At 41.9% G+C, this 16,614-nt stretch overlaps 1 protein-coding gene across 3 annotated transcripts in view; it reads right to left on the minus strand.

Annotated features, from left to right (window-relative positions):
• The window catches only part of grik4 (glutamate receptor, ionotropic, kainate 4), a 342,449-nt gene that overhangs the window by 13,403 nt on the left and 312,432 nt on the right, over positions 1–16,614 (minus strand). For all 3 annotated transcript variants that reach the window (XM_063492892.1, XM_063492889.1, XM_063492891.1), the window contains 2 exons: positions 11,924–12,127; positions 6,262–6,375 (listed from right to left, as the gene is read on the minus strand). In XM_063492892.1, coding sequence (XP_063348962.1) covers positions 6,262–6,375; positions 11,924–12,127 — 318 coding nt within the window. The remainder of the gene's footprint in view (positions 1–6,261; positions 6,376–11,923; positions 12,128–16,614) is intronic.

The raw sequence follows: 16,614 nt of genomic DNA on the forward strand, positions 1-16,614 counted from the left end.
AAGTGCCTCTCAGTCTTTACATCACAATCTTATTTAGGTGGTCCAGTCTCTCTTTGTATTGGACGATGAGTCTGTGTGTGCATGACAGACTGTCAAGCACCTATGTGTTTGTGTGTGTGCCTGTGTTTCTAATCTTGTCAGCAGCTGTCTAAACTGTCAGTCATCCACAGCAGGGCAGATACAGTATGTGCTTGGGCAACCGCACAGGGAGCACCCACCACTCAGCACAGAAAAGCACATTGACTGCTGGCTAAGGAAAGCACAGCATCCGTGACTAATCCAGTAGTTACTGTTAAATAGAAGCTATACACTCACTGGACTCTATATGAAGTACACCCTGCTAATACTGGTTTGGACCACCTTTTTGCCAGCACAAGTGCCTTAATTCTTCATGGTGTAGATTCAGCAGGGTGCCTGAAATATTCATCAGAGATTCTGCTCCATAATGACATGATAGCACCGCTAACTTTCTGCAGATTTGTCGGCTGCACATCATGATGAAAATTCTCTATTCCACCACATCTGTAAGGTGCTCTATTGGATGGAGATCTGGTGACTTTTTGGGGGTCATTTAAGTTCAGTGAACTCATTGTGATGTTTAAAACCAGTTGGTGTTTAAAAAAGAGTGCCAAGAAAAATATCTTCCACACCATTAGACCATCATGAGCAGCCTGAACCATTGACAGAAGGGAGGATGGAGCCATGCTTTTATTTCTGTACCATTCGAATATTGCAGCAGAAATTATACCGAACACTGTTCATCTGATCTTCTATTGTCCCTATCTAGTAAGCTGGTGGAAACTGTGGCCTCATTTTCCCGTTCTTGGCTGACAGGAGTGGGTGACCGGGTGTGGTCTGCTGCTGTTGTAGCCCATCTGCTTCAAGGTTAAATGTCTTGTGCATTGGCTGATTAGATATTTGCATTAACAAGCCTTCGAATGACTGTACCTCACAAAGTTGCCGATGAAGTGTAGACTAGAACTAGAAAATAATTAACAAAGTAATAAAATATAAACAGAGTACACCAAGGACCAAATTAGATGTTTACTGGATGAGTGTCTCTTCACAGCATAAGTACTTGCTGCCATATTTGAATGATTTTTATCAGAGTCAGGGGTATCATTTTATAGCAGTTTTATGGCCATGTTAAGATGATATATATGGGACGAGGCAAATCCCAGGAAGTAAAATAATGCACCTGTGGCACAGAGGGCAAAACATCCTTTAAGACCTGCTTTTATGAGTACATCTCAACAAATAAAATAGTGAAAAATTGCTGCCTTTTTTAGTAGCTATATGTCCTTTTTTCATCTCAACACACAGATGAAAAACTCATTCATTTTACCTTGCACTGCCCTTGTTCTCTCTCAACTCCCCGCTGTCCCTCCATATTTCCCGCTTCTCCCCCTCTCTGTTACTCTCGGGGGACTGCCTACATGCCAGGAGGGTGGCAGAGGGAGCCGGTGAGGTTATCCAGTTGAGGATTTCACCTAGTCATCTTTCCTCTTGGTATTCATACCACACCGTTGCCCCCTGAGGCTTCCTGCCTGAACACTGACTCACCGAAGGAGACTTCCTGTTGTCATTTCAACTCTCACACTCTCGTCGCTCGCTAACTTGCTCTCATTTCTCCATCTTTCCTCATGTCCTTCTACCTATTTCTTGCTTATTCTCTTTTATGTTGTCTTTCTTCCTGTCCCTCCCTGTGTCTCCCCATGTTCTGCCATTCCCCCCCCCCCCAAGCTCTTTGATAGTGTGTGCATTTCTAATTGTGTTAGAGCGGATGCTGTCAGTTGTTACGGCTGCTGAGATGGCCGCGGGGGCAATCTGTGGAGAGCAGTTGATTTGGCTAAGGTCACAGGGTCATATTCATAACAACATCCTGCTGCCTCTTGAGCTCACCGGGTTGTCTGGCTTTATGTCTGAGTGATTTGCACACAAACAAAGCTGTGCTTTTGTGTTTGCTGAAACTCTTCTAACATAACTAAAAAAACACATCACTACTAGTTTTAGGGTTACTTTCAAAATAACAGAATAAAACTTCCAGTCTAGTGCAAAAGTCTCAAGACACCCCTTATTTCATTGTATGTTGCTAGGAAAATGGGAAATAGGTAGAGTGGTTTAATGAAATGGGTTCAAGTATCTCGGGGTCTTGTTCGCGAGTGATGGGAGAAGGGAGCCGGGGATCGACAGACGGATTGGTGCTGCACCGGTCCGTCATGGTGAAGAGAGAGCTGAGTGTAAAAGCGAAGCTCTCAATTTACCGGTCGATCTACGTCCCTGCCCTCACCTATGACCACGAGCTGTGGGTAGTGACCGAAAAAACAAGATCGCGGATACAAGCGGCGGAAATGAGCTTCCTCCGAAGGGTGGCTGGCCTCTCCCTTAGAGATAGGGTGAGAAGTTCAGCCATCCGGGAGGGGCTCAGAGTAGAGCCGCTGCTCCTCCACATCGAAAGGAGCCAGCTGAGGTGGTTCGAGCATCTGATAAGGATGCCTCCTGGGCGCCTCCTGGGTGAGGTGTTCCGGGCATGTCCCACCGGGAGGAGGCCCCGGGGCAGACCCAGGACACGCTGGAGAGATTATATCTCTCGGCTGGCCTGGGAACGCCTTGGTGTTCCCCCGGATAAGATAAAGGAGGTGGCTGGGGAGAGGGAGGTCTGGGCTTCTCTGCATAGGCTGCTGCCCCCGCGACCCGGCCCCGGATAAAGTGGAAGAAGATGTATGGTTTAATGAAACACATGCATCCACGGAAATACAATCTAAAAGGCAAAAACATTCCTAACGAGCTTGAAAGTCAATATTTGATATGAACAGCTTTATTCTTCACCCTGAACTTTCTCCTAAGGAGTCTTCAGGAATAGTTCTCCAGGCTTCATGGAAGATATTCAAAGCTCTTCTCTTGATGTTGGCTGCCTTTTGCTCTGTTCTGTATCAAGATGATCCCACATCTCAAACCAGTCTGAGATGATCTGACATTTGTGACGCGAAAACATTATCCTGTGGGAAGGAAACCCGCAGAAGATGAATGCACAACGGTCATAAAGGGATGGACATGGTCAGCAACAATACTCAGTTTATACTAAAGGGACCAAACGATGATAAGAAAATATCCTCCACACCATCACACTACCAGCATGCTGAACAACTGATACAAGGTATGATAGATCCGTGGCTTCATGCTGTTTACTTTAAATTCTGACCGTTCCATCTGAATGTTGCATCAGAAATTGAGACTCAGCAATGTTTTTCCAAGGTTCTATTGTCAATTTTGGGGACCTGTATGATTAATTGGCTCAGTTTCTTTATGCTAGTTGAGAGGAGTGGGACCTCGGTATGGTCTTCTGCTGATGTAGCCCATTCTGATGCCCAGTTTTTAACTTCAACAGGTCTTTTTTTAGAATAGCTACATCCTTAAGTGTATGTAGCTGCTGCCATGTGAGTGGCTGATTAGAACCTGTGCATTAATGAGCAGTTGCACAGTTGTACCTAACAAAGTGCTTGGCAAGCACATATATACACAATTTAATGATATTACACAACCTACTGTTTAGTGTTAAATTTAATATTGATTTATTATGGAAAAAAACTGAATTTAAAAATAACCCTAATAACATAACTGGTAAGTTTTTAAATTCCACGAGCTGCGTCTGTATTTCTGTGCACAGGGTTTCATTTGTTTGTGTAATTTTGTCTGAGGACTTCTGTGGCCAGTGAGTCAATAAAGCTCGTTATACTACGCTCTACCCTCAGGGCAGCTGCTGAATCTGACACAGCTTCTACACACCCCTAATTAACCCCTATGTCTAATTAAGTGGCACTCTTTCTCTTATACACACAAACATGCACACATCCACTCATATACTTTGTTACACAGTCAGCGAATTAATGGAGATGGAACTGGCACAGATTTAAAGACGCTCACAGTGCTGGGATTTCAGCATGCAGCATATGGTTTTTATATTGTACAGATGATGAATGCAAGACAACGAAAGGTTTTTATGAGATGAAGCTGACAGTCGCTTTAGGTAGTGTCTGGGTTCATAACCGCAGTGATTCATATTGCACCAACTTCTCTTTGATTTGTGTATGAAGGAAATCTGTTTTATTTATAGGGCCTGAAGCTACATGCATGTCAAATACCCCACCATATAAAATACACTATATGGCCTCGAATAGCACCCAACTACAAATCCCCAACCAGACAAAACATTCAGGGGAGACAGCTGAAACATATAGACAGGTAGTGCTCTTCTTATGCAGGCAAGATGCAAGCTGTCTGGATTTTTTTTTAGTTTTATTTATTGCAGAGTCAGTGTCCCCGAAATGATATAACAGACAGCGGTCCCTTCAGAGAATAGCACGAAGATACAAACTCATGTGACAGGTGATTAAATGTACTGATTTGCTGCAATTCTGAACACTCCACAGAAAACTTGTCTGTGACAGTTGTTGTAGTGGCTGGGTGGGTGGTGTGGAGGGGAAGGGAGGGGGTTTGGGGTGTGGGTGTGGGTGGGGGGTGGAGGCAGTGAAGCGTTACTTCAAATCTGCACCTGTGTTTCAAACAGGAAATGTACATTTTCAGCAGCTTTGTAACAGGATTACGCCTGACGTTAAAGCTATCGCCTTCACTGAAAAGAATGTAAACGTGTGCTTTGAACGCAACAAACATAAAATAAGAATAAATAATGAAAGCGAAAAAACTGTGTGCGTGTGTCTGTGTGTGTGAGAGAGAGAGAGAGAGTGTGAGAAAGACATGCAATACTTGTGACAAAGAAGAGAAATGGAGATTAAACAGGCGATAGTGTGAGGATAATTAATACCCAACAGGCAGCTGTATTTTATTGCACTCGCCATTCTTATTGATTGGACTGAAATTTTCATTTAAAGTTTGAAATAAGCAGTATACCCCCTTGTAGAAATCACTGTGCCTCAGATCAATAGTCAGTGGATTAGAACTAAACAAGTGCAGTCACAGAAATTCAAATATCGAATTTTAGAGCATGCTGAGGGACCACTCTGAATCGGATCTAAGAAAATGCCAAGGGGCAATGGGAAAGTAAAGAGAGTGTGAGGAAATGAGGGACAGAGAAAGAGACAAAGAGAGATGATACCTGCACTTACGCCTGTCTTCTTTCCCTCTTATCTTTTCACCTTCCTCTACCGACTTCACACATCTTATCTTAATAGAAACCGCTTTACTCAGGAATTTTGGCGTCAACTGGGTCAAGTCTCTGCTAATTCAACTATTTGGCTCTGTGTGCCAACCCTGTGGGACATAAGCTCCATATCATATCCTCAGGCTGCCACCCGCCTGCCTGCTTCCCAATTCAGAGGTCATATGCTGCCCAGCAGCCCATTTAACGCTGCACCTGCTGCGAACATCGATTGATTCTCCCCAACTGTTGCCGCTCAATTGAGTGCCTCACTGCCTCACCTATGGGTACTGTGCACAGGCTATGGGAAGGTGACACGGAGGGAGATTTACAAGTAGTGGAGACAGGAGCAAGATGGAATGGGAATGTGAGTAAAATGCCCCTTTGGGATGCTACACTAATGTTAGCCTGCGCACGTGCTAGATCACCTCAGCACGGACTGTGGCCAGTGCCACTGTGGCCCCCACAGTGTCACCTTGGGTTTTGGGGGAGGACTGATGATTAATGGGCCACTAAGTGCGCAAACACTGGCTCATTTCCACCAGCACTGCTGTTGTTTCGCTGTTTCTTGCTTGGACTTGCTCTCTGCAGAGAATGGAGGGCATTGCTTGTGAGAATAAGATGGTGAAATCCAATCAAAGAGCAAGCAGAAAACAACTGTGAAAGTGTTACATTTATCATTCAGTTCACACCATAAAATGAGCCATCTGGTGCTGGCAGGATGGGGGGGGGGGGGGCACGGAAACAAAAGGAGGAAATGGGTGGACAAAGAAAAAAATGAAAAGAACTTGACACAGAGGAGAAGGATGAAGTGGCAAGTAATGTTGGAGGACAGGGGTAAAGCAGGAAGAGGACCCATGAAAAAACGCAGATGAAAGGGAAAACGAGTAGCTGAGAGGTAAAGAGGCAATAAGGTGTAAAAGGGGAGAAGTTGTGGAGGAATTTAAACGGACTAAGAGAGAGAAAAAGACTCTACAGGCCAGAAGGCAGAGTGCTTCTTTTCCAGGCATTAGACATGCCTGACAGCCTGCTGTGGTTTATCCGCAAGCTGTATGAGAGGCAGTTCGATCAGTTATAATAGGTGTGTGCGGGGGGACTTAACTCACCAGGTGGACGCGGTACATGATGCTGATACCAAGGGTCATGAAAGGCTTGGAGAAGTCAATCACCTTTTCACGCTCTGCTGTGATGGTCAGGCCTGCGACTGCCAGGTCTGCTTTCTGCAACAGGATAAGTAGTATTACTGCATGAAAAGTCCAACTCACACACAGCACAGCTCTGAGGCATGGCATAGTGTTTGTGACATAACCAATAATTTGAAGATTTTGAAAAAAAAAGAAAGATGAGGATGACATAAGAAGTGGGCTACTGGTTTGCTAATTCCCTAATAATGCCCTTTTTGTATCCTCTAGGCTTTTTGTCCACCAATACGGCTATCCGTGATGGGGATAATCCAGCACTGGCATTGTGTGTGTGTTTGTGTGTTTGTGTGTGTGTGTGCAGTGCACGAGAGAGCTCAGGGTAACCATTGTGGCTGGCCAAGGGAGCACTGTCAAGACAAATCACTCGACAAAGCAGAGGCTAGTAAAACACACAGACACACACACACACGTAGAAATGGTCAATGCAGCTGAATGCTGAATGGCTCTGTACTAATAATACAGGCCAGCAAAGTGCAACTGCAAGGGATTTTTCATCTCCCTGAGGAGCAAAGAGTGAAAGCAGCAATGCATTCCTCTTTGTCTGCTGCAGGAGGACTAAGAGGATTGGGGACATAGAGGGGAATGGGAGAATGAGAGTGAGGAGCAGGGAGCTCTGCTGCAGCACTGCAGACACTAGTCAAAATCCACAACATACTGTTTCTATGTCAAGGAACGAGGAGGGCATCTGACATACATAACATGCACACATCCAAGGCGCGTCATCCATTTCGATGTCATGTTTTTCTATAATCACTCTGACCTTCAGAAGAGGCCTCAAATGCTTCATCTAGAAACCCCCAGTCTGACTCTGTCTGTGCTTCAATTAATACTCTGCACTTCACATTTGCATCTCTTTAACCTCACGGCAGCCTTTACTCCACACTGAGGCCTAGTGTCTCCTGCTGCCCTACTCTCAGCCTGCAGGCGCTGACCCGAGATTATCATCTGTTCCCAGCCTCCTGTCTCGTTTCTGACCGCTGTTTGAAAGGCTGATTGCCCGCTCCCAGTGCTGGAAGGAATCCAAATACAGCAAATGACCATTGAGACAATTTTAACAAAGAAAGTAACAGATCCTTTGAAAAATGAACACACAGTTGTAACACCCAGTGAAATATTTATGTGGCGATGGAATATTAATATTGATTACTGGATTCTTCTGCCTCCCTGCTGTTATGCCTTCTAGTATTATAGAAAAGACACAGTGTAATGTCGCCTGTTCAATATTGCATCATACCTGTTTCCACTTGCATTCAATCAGATCATGCCAAGCCAGTAAAAAGGATGCGAAACTGAACGTGAGAGATGAATTAAACATTACCCTTGAGAATGTAGCATTTGACTTAGACTTTGAATTTTGGTCTTTAGAGATGCTGTATGTCTCTGTTCTCTAATCGCAGCACTGTGGATTAGGTAACCGGCACATACTGTACTTAGACTTGTGTCTGGGTTCTTCTTGGCCTGACTCATTGTTAGCTTAGGCTGTCTGACACCCGTCAGACTAATCATCCTCATCCTCAGTGAAATCTTGCTCAGTCTGAAAGGTACTGGCAGGGAGACAGGTATCTGTTGTCCAAAATATCCTGAGGCTGTCTTCCTTTGCTCCTACCAAGTGTATAACACCCCTCTTCCTCCATTTTCCTTTCTTTACTTGTCCTTTCAACTTGTAGCCAAGACCTTTATATTTTCCCACAATCCTCTTACACTGCCATCCTTCCTGTTCTTTCCTATGCCTTTAACCAAACACTCCGAAGCCTTTCTGTCTACTGTGTAACTTCCCTGCAGATGCCTCCTTTACCATGAAAATCCCTCTCAACCATGCCAATCCACGGCTCAAGCTGATGTCAGAGACACATGTCGACTTCACCCATGGCCGTTCTGAAGGTCAACCTTCCAGAGGCAAGTTATACATGGACGTAGGGGGGAGATGGACTGTGACAATAACAAGAGCAGGCACTGTACGCGTTACATACTTAATGGCTTTGCCCTCCATTAGCCCACAGAATTAAGACAGATCACCTCTTAGGACTGACTTAACACTTGTCTGTTTCACTATATTTTTTCTTGCCCTTCCTCACCCCGCCCTCTTAATTTTTTAACAGCTCTTTTACTTCTTTCCCCTCTCCCTCTCATCCCTTATATAACCTTATCTGCCTGTTAACAGCCACGTACAGCAAATAATGTAAGGGCTCACTCAGAGATTTAACAGCAACAAGACTGATCCAGGAGGAAAGTCTGTTAAGGTCAGTTCAGCTAAAGCGGCTGACAGGAAACAAGCCACCAACAAGCTGTGACTGCTTTGAAAAATACAATACTTAAGCTGAAAAGGCCAACCGCTGAATGAAGGAAGGGGGGGTGTATGATATGAAGGAAATGTGCTGTAAACTATATGAAAGCTGAGCAATACACTTTGGGTTTGTTTTTTCTTTGTTTCTCTAAGAAGAACAAGACAGTGGTATCCACACAGCTACGGTGAAAATCTTGTTTTTTTACAGGAAAAGTTGCAAGTTGTAGAACCACCTTTAGGAACAGCTGGAAGTAATGGTTTTCTGCATGACTTTGGAAGAATTTAGTCCACTCTTCTTTACAATGTTGATTCTGTTCATTGATGTTTTTTTATGCACAGATCTCTTAAGGTTCCACACAGCATGGTTATGGCTGACTTAATAACTGCAAGCCCAGGTCATGTGCACTAATCATCACCTATTGATTACCATGCTTCATGTTAGATGTTTGTGCTGATATGCTGAGTGTGGTTTTTGACAAACATGGTGCTGTACGTCATGGGCAGACTTCTTCACTTTAGTTTTGTCTGTCCAGAGGACATTGTTCCAGAAGTCTTGTGGTTTGTTCAGATGCAACATTGCAAACCTATGCTTAGACTTCTTTTCAGAGAGAAGAGACTTTCTCCTGGAAACCCTTCCAAACATTTAAACCTCTACAGCACAGCGTTGCTCTAGAGTAACAGAAAGTTTTTTTAAGCCTCATGACCTGTACATGTGAAGTTAAATGATGGAAACCAATCAGAGTGTTTTGAAAACTATCAAACTTCTTTCCAATAAGATGTTTGAGTCACTATCAAGCATGATTTGAAGGTGGGACATCCTTTTCTGACACATGGTCATAGGCTCGCATGGTGTGAGAACAAGGTAAGAATGGTTCTCCTAGTAATCATATTTAAAATGACATAAACTGTAAATCAAAAATATATGTGAGTGTAAGAAGATGTAGAGAGGGGTTTTCGTTAGGTTTTATGATTTTTTTTTTAAATTTTGCATGCCCAGAAATTCTTTTTGTTGCCTCGGGCAACGTTGTGCGATTAGGGGTACTTTGAGGGAGATTTTGATAACATTGTGTTTGTTTGTGTTTTTGTTTCTCCTGTCTGTGCCTACTCACATCTATATAAACTTCTGTATGCCTCTCCTAGGCTGCTCTTACATCTGTAGATGTGCTGTCAATTCATGAATATAAAGTCATGTTCTCACTACCAGAATTGCTTTGTGGGAAAAAGCTGTGCTTTTCAGTCGACTGCTTGTTTTGTTATTGTTGTTTTTGGTTGTTTCTTGTTTTCCTTTTCTGTTGTAGAAAATATGTAAAACCTTTATTAAAAACTAAGTAATAAAAAAAAAGTGGACACACATTAGTGACCTTGTAACAAGTCAGTCCAAATAGTTTCTGACAAGCATGTTTGTTGACTGAATAATTAAAGAAAAGATTTTCATTTTTCAAAAAAACAAAAAAACCCCATTGTGTTTGTATGTAATGATATGTTATTTCATGCATTGGTGCGCAAATTTGTGCACATTTCACATGTTGCTGATGTGATGCTTCTTGCTTAGTGGGAGGCCATCAAAAGCTTTCTCCATATCAAGCATATCAAGGGATATAAGTAATGAGACAAGATTTGGACTCTCCTAAATCACATCCTCATGAAGCTGAAACAGCTTTCTATGCAAGAGACATGTTGTGGATGAGCAAATGGTGCCATTTAAGTGCAAGAGCAAATTCAAGCAGTACTTACTCAGTAAATAAAAAAAACAGGGTTTCAAAATATTAGTCCTTGCTGGATCATTTCAAGTCAGTTTTAATCATATAGTGCCGAATCACAATTACATCAGATGGTATTCCACACAGTTGTGAAGTTTACATTGGGAAGGCTGTCCAACCACCTGAGCTTCCGAGTTGAAATGTGGTCCAAAATACAAAACTGCATGAAATCGAGTTCAAGCCATTAGTGGGATATCTCAAAAGTATGACGACAGGAGGAAGAAGCAGAGGTCCAGAGCTCCCAGTCCAAATCAGAATCTCATCTCAGACAATATATTATAATATATCACTTTGGCCAACAGTATGTGACAACCCCATCACCCCAACCGATTAAGGCAGATGGCTGCCCCTCCCTGATTCTAGTTCTGCTGGAGGTTTCTTCCTGTTAAAAGGGAGTTTTTCCTTCCTACTGTAGCCAAGTGCTTGATTATAGGGGGTCATCTAATGTCAGGGTTTTGTCTGTATTGTTGTAGGTTAATGGCATTACAATATACCACCTTGAGGTAATTGTGATTTGGCACAATACAAGTAAAACTGAACTGAACCGAACAAGGCAAGATGCAGGGTTCCTGGGTGCACAGAAAAGCCAAAAGTGATGTGTATATAGTGTAATGTCCACCTCAGAAGAACTGTTTTGGAAAGTTTCACACAGACTGACAGTCTCACAACAATATAATCAATATGACATGATATTGGACAATTTGAACCTAAGCCTGCATCAAATCATATATGTAAATATGTTTCACGTCTTTTCAATTCTTTGTTTCACCATTGGTCGACATTTTTGGAAGATGAGGTCTTTTTGCTTTCTAAAAGTTGTGTAATGAATTATGAGATAATAATTTTCTCTGTGGTTTTATACCATTGTTGCACAACGTTGCACCTGGGCAACAAAAAAATATCTTGGCAATAAAATGGCCTGAAATGAGTCAGAAAATGATGTTCAGCATGTACCATCAAAATGTGTGCAGTAGAGGGTTAAGGCATTTAACATGCTAACTGAGGTCTGTAGAGTCTGAGATACAGCTCTTGTTTTCTTTCTTTTTTAAAAATAGTTTCTCTAAGCATTACATGACTTGACTCTGGGGTAAATTTACTGGGATGTCTGTCTGCTCCTGGGAAAAATGGCAAGTTCCTTTTACTTGTGAATCCTCTTTCTCACTGTAGAATGATGGACAGGAGCAATTACTTCTTTTATTGATGTCATTCCTTTTTGGCATTGTGTTAACACACACCTGAATGCTTCAGAACGAGCTGCCAAAACTTCTGCGTTTACAGAGATGCTCACGCTTGCTGATGATCCATTAATAAAACGCATTTGATTAGCAGCACCTGGCTGCTTCTTACCATCTTAATTCTTATGGAAGCAGCAAAGCTGTACTTAGCTTTTCACAGGACTGCATAGACACCTATAAAAACTTTCTGTCTCACACATATGCGAAGGAGAAAACATAATCATTTATAGTGGTATGGTTTGTTGCTGGCAATATTATTGTCTATGCATATGCAAATATTTACATACTCTTGAGATTAACTCTCCAACCATGCCTGTCCATGTTCCGTTAGCTCCGGGAACACCGTAGACGCCATCCCCCACCAGCCGGATGCGATACTTAAACTTGAGAATATCTGCCAGCTCCTTCAGCATGTCCACACAGAAGCCCTCATAGCGGTCATTTCCCTCTAGTTCTTGGTGGTTCTGTCGGAGCATCACATACGGATTCTCCTGAAAAAAACAAAGGATTTGCGTTGCATTAGATCTCATGATTTTTAAGTGTGACAGCAATACAGAATTTTAGTTCTAGTTATCTAGTTATCTCTAAACCCCTTTACTCCTAAATAATGAAGTAATTGCCAGAAAATTATTATTTTTTAACTGGAGTGTTTATTGAACTTTCTGATAAATACAAAAAATAAGTTAGTTATTGTTTAAATTTTTATACTTTTTGGGTAATTTATTACCAAATCACCCGAGTCTTCCTTTAATGATCAATATCATTATTTTACTAAGCCTATCTAAAGATTTTGCAATGAGCAAGAATGGTGGAAGCATCCCACATGTCCTTTAGAGGTCACGGTTCACGTTGTTTACTGCCTTCAATGAAAACTGAGATTTGTGGCTCTGAAGCAGAGCCAGGCACTGAAATCAGGAACAAGGCAGGAGCGTGCTAATCTGTTGTATTAACCAAAAACTGGATACTTTTCTTCTGATATCAGTCATACACATACACCTATTTACAACCTGTCTTTTAGCGAACCAACTCTCTGTTCAGCTGTCTGTTTATTTATGTCTTGTTTTTGTCATTTAGTTGATGCTGTGGGAAGATTTAAAGAGCCCTGCAGTGATGTATTTTGGAGCCAACCTTATTGTGCTATTTTTCAAATAATGCAACTGTCAGACTGGTGTGCTCAGACTCCACTACATCACAAAAAAGACAGTGTTATGTACTTTTCCATCCCACTATCCCTGAACTTAGCTCGTGATTCCAGATAAACTAACTTCCTTTGGCAACTTGGCATCAAATAACGATGATTAAAGGTGTCTAAACATTTTCTATTGCTCCTACTGAAAACTAAAAGCTTTTTACAACAAAGAAAATTAGTATTGTTCGGGATAAATGTGTTATTGAGTGCTTTTAACAATGCAGAAGGTATACTAGTTTTCTGTTTTAGCATAAATGCCTTCGGCGTATAAGACAGCCACACATGTAGACAACTGTGACATGGTTCAGGAGGGTAAAGCATAAACAGGAATAAGTGGTGCTGTATTTCGAGAGCTGTGGATGGTAGTGAAATGGTTTTGTCACTGCCACAGCTGGAAACACTTTGTAGGGTAGCTGGTTGACTACTGACGAATTTGTGCTGGATTTGGAGGCACTTGAAAACTCGGTGCACATCAGGTGGCGCACTATGTTGTCATAGCAACTGTTTGGCTCCACCTGTAAGGAGGGGTGAGGGTGGACATCGTGTTAATACTGTTGATTGAACAGCTTTGCTTCTTTCTTGGAGGAACCGGACAGTAGAACCAACGCTGCACAACCTGCACTGCTGTGATAAGACTGACAACAAAATGACTACTGATCAGCTGTCTTTGTCTGCACCGCTCTTCCCCAAGAATCTGCATATGGATTCATTTTATCTAACCAGGCTCACAGTTTGATTAAACAGACATGCTGTTCACTGACAACAGCCTCCAGTGTTTTATAGCAGCAAAACAGAAAGAGGTTGACACAGACAGCATTACAATATGCAGTAGTGTGAGAGTAAGTGGGTTGGCGCGTTTGCTAAAAGGTGAGACAATATATCTCACGGTGAACAGATCCGGAAATCAACTGATCCAAGTAAAAGGTATTGTTTGCAGCCAAAGCTGTAAAGCTTATTGTTGAATTGCATACTAAAGTTGTACAATTTACCAATGGGGCTCAGTCCACATGTCAAAGTTTCAGGCACTGGACCCCAAATTGCTACAAGTGCACACATCTGTAGTTGTGTGTTATATTAACAAAGTTTTTCAACCATAAAATAAATGCACGTGTGAATCAGAGGGTTTATAGTTCTGAATTATCTTATTAGCCCTCTGTCACACGTCCTAATGACAGATTGGTGACCCCACTCGTAACCGGTGGTTACGAGTGGGGTCACTCGTAACCGGTGGTACGTAAACATGTATTTCCCGAGCAGTTGGCAAGTGGTTATTGGAGGTTTGCTGTGGTTAATAAAGCTACAGTCAAGCAGGCATAGAGTCCAGTCCCTGACCCTAGTAACCACAGTTTGCATGCAAATTGCTGACTTGTCTATAACACTTGCTAACAACTCACTGAGCGGTTGTAAAGTTGTGACAAATTTTACTAGTGTGTGAATGTGTGTGTGTGAATGGGTGGATGACTGAATGTAGTGTAAAGCGCTTTGGGGTTCATAGAGACTAAGTAAAGCGCTACACAAATACAGGCCATTTACCATTTACTACTGCTTCTGTGCTAACCGTGGTTGCCAACCAGTTTGTAGGACTGTGTGACTGAGGCAGGGGTATCACCAAGCTGGGGGTCAATGGGGGGGGGGGGGGGGGGGGGGGGCACTAGCCACCCCCCTACATTTCATGACTGAGTCTGCTAGGCCTCATCCATGACTTAAAGTCAATAAAATGCACCCTTTTGCTGTGCACGTGTGTCACTGTTGCCTTTTGAAGTATTTTTAATTGATTATCTGAGTAATATTACATCAGACATTGGCTAGACATTAGAGCTGTGCATCATACCATCAGCAGGCTTTTATGTGATAAAAAAGTGATAATAACGATATAGCAACATTTAAATTCTTTTTCATTCATTTAAAGCACTTCAATTCCCTAGTGCGCGCACAACAAAACAAGCAGTGTGTCAGCCTCTGATGGTAATTAGTACCTAAAAAGGGACCTACCTAAAAATGAACAGTAATTAGTTACTCTACTTTTTCAGTGGAAAAGTATTTTAATTACAGTAACGCGTTACTGTAATTAAAATACTTTTCCACTGAAAAAGTAGAGTAACTAATTACTGTTCATTTTTAGGTATTTTAATTACAGTTACTTACAATGTACTTGCGTTACATTGTAAAATAATTAAACTCGCTGAATATCATTATTTAATTTCATTAATTTATCTTCTAAACGTAGACGTAAACTCCGCCGCTTTAACATCGCTGTAGTGCAGCTGCACGTCATTTCGCGCCAGTTTGCTGCATAGTCGTATTCTACAGCGGAAGATGTCGGACTCGGCTGAACCGTGTGGCTGTTTTACGAAATGGACATATTCCCGTCTCTTCACTTTTCTGAAACAAGCAGACAAGAATATTACAGCAACATGTAAGCTATGTGCTGGGGAGAAAAAACTATCGGCTGCTGTTAATAGCGCGAGTAATCTACTGAAGCGCCTGACACGAGAGCATAGACGAACACTTCTGAGTGATCCTTGTTCATCATCCATGGATAACACCGCAGCAACTCCTGCTAAGCAGCAAAACGTGATTTTACTTCAGCAGCACAGAAAGCGTCTGAAGGTGAGCTTAAAATATGACTGCAGGCTACATAGCTGGACTGGCCATCGGGCATACCGGTCATTTGCCCGGTGGGCCGATGGTGATCTCCCTCTGTTTCTACTTCAATCATGAAACTGATCAGTGATCAGCTGATCGGCTTTTCTCTCTTGTTTGTTTATCGCTCTGAATCTTACAACAAACGTTTTCATCTGATGTAAAATGTATAGAAATCCATTATTGTACATAGTAATTTTTTAGGGTCCCATCATAATTTCTTCAGAAGTAGCTAAGTACTGTTTATGATGCCAGCATTTTCCCACATTTTCTAGATTCTGTACCAGTACTGTGTGTGAAATGCCATCAAAAAGTCAATTAAGTTTTTCTTTCTCACCTGTCTTTCTGTCTCCTTTCACTTTTTAAAGGTTGCCATGTTAGAAAAAATATTTTGCCCTGCCATGTTGTTTATTGATGTGGCAAATGAATGATTTATGAAAATATATCTAAATCTGTCATCAGTAATCAGTAATGATCATGTCTCACCTCTAGTCTTCTCTGTCTTACTTTCAGGTTTTCACTATGTGTTGTAGATAGTTCAGGAGGTTAACTCGACCAATACCAGAATAGGGAGGATGGTGTAGGTTTAAGTTTATTAGATTGATACATTTATACCAACAAGACAGTGTACATCACTGTGACAACAGCGTTTGTTTTCATTCAAAGGCTTTATGGCTTTTCCTATAATACCTGGTGGGCCCGTCTCTAGTCAAAATGCCCGGGCCGATTTTTTTTGTCCCAGTCCAGCCCTGCCAGGCTACATTGTGGAACAGATGCTACCGCTGCGTACTGTAGCGTGTCCGTCTTTAAAAAAATTTATTTATTATTTAAAGAGTTTAATTTCTATTGTTTGTCCACTCAAGGTTTATATGGATTTTAAGAAGTATTTAGTTAAATACTTATGTAGTAATTAAGTTACTTTTCTGACACAGTAATTAGATAAGTATTTTAAATACAATATTGACTAAGCAATTAGTAATAGTAATTAATTACTTTTTTAAAGTAACTTACCCAACACTGCCTACTTCAACAACCTCCAACAAGATACAGTACTTTTCAAGACATGCAAGAAACCAGTTCCCACTAAAAGGGTTAAAGCAAACTTGTTTCACCACTTCAGGCAAAAGCACACCATTGAATACAACC

This window comes from Pelmatolapia mariae, linkage group LG14 (genome assembly GCF_036321145.2).
Source record: "Pelmatolapia mariae isolate MD_Pm_ZW linkage group LG14, Pm_UMD_F_2, whole genome shotgun sequence".
Taxonomy (NCBI): domain Eukaryota; kingdom Metazoa; phylum Chordata; class Actinopteri; order Cichliformes; family Cichlidae; genus Pelmatolapia; species Pelmatolapia mariae.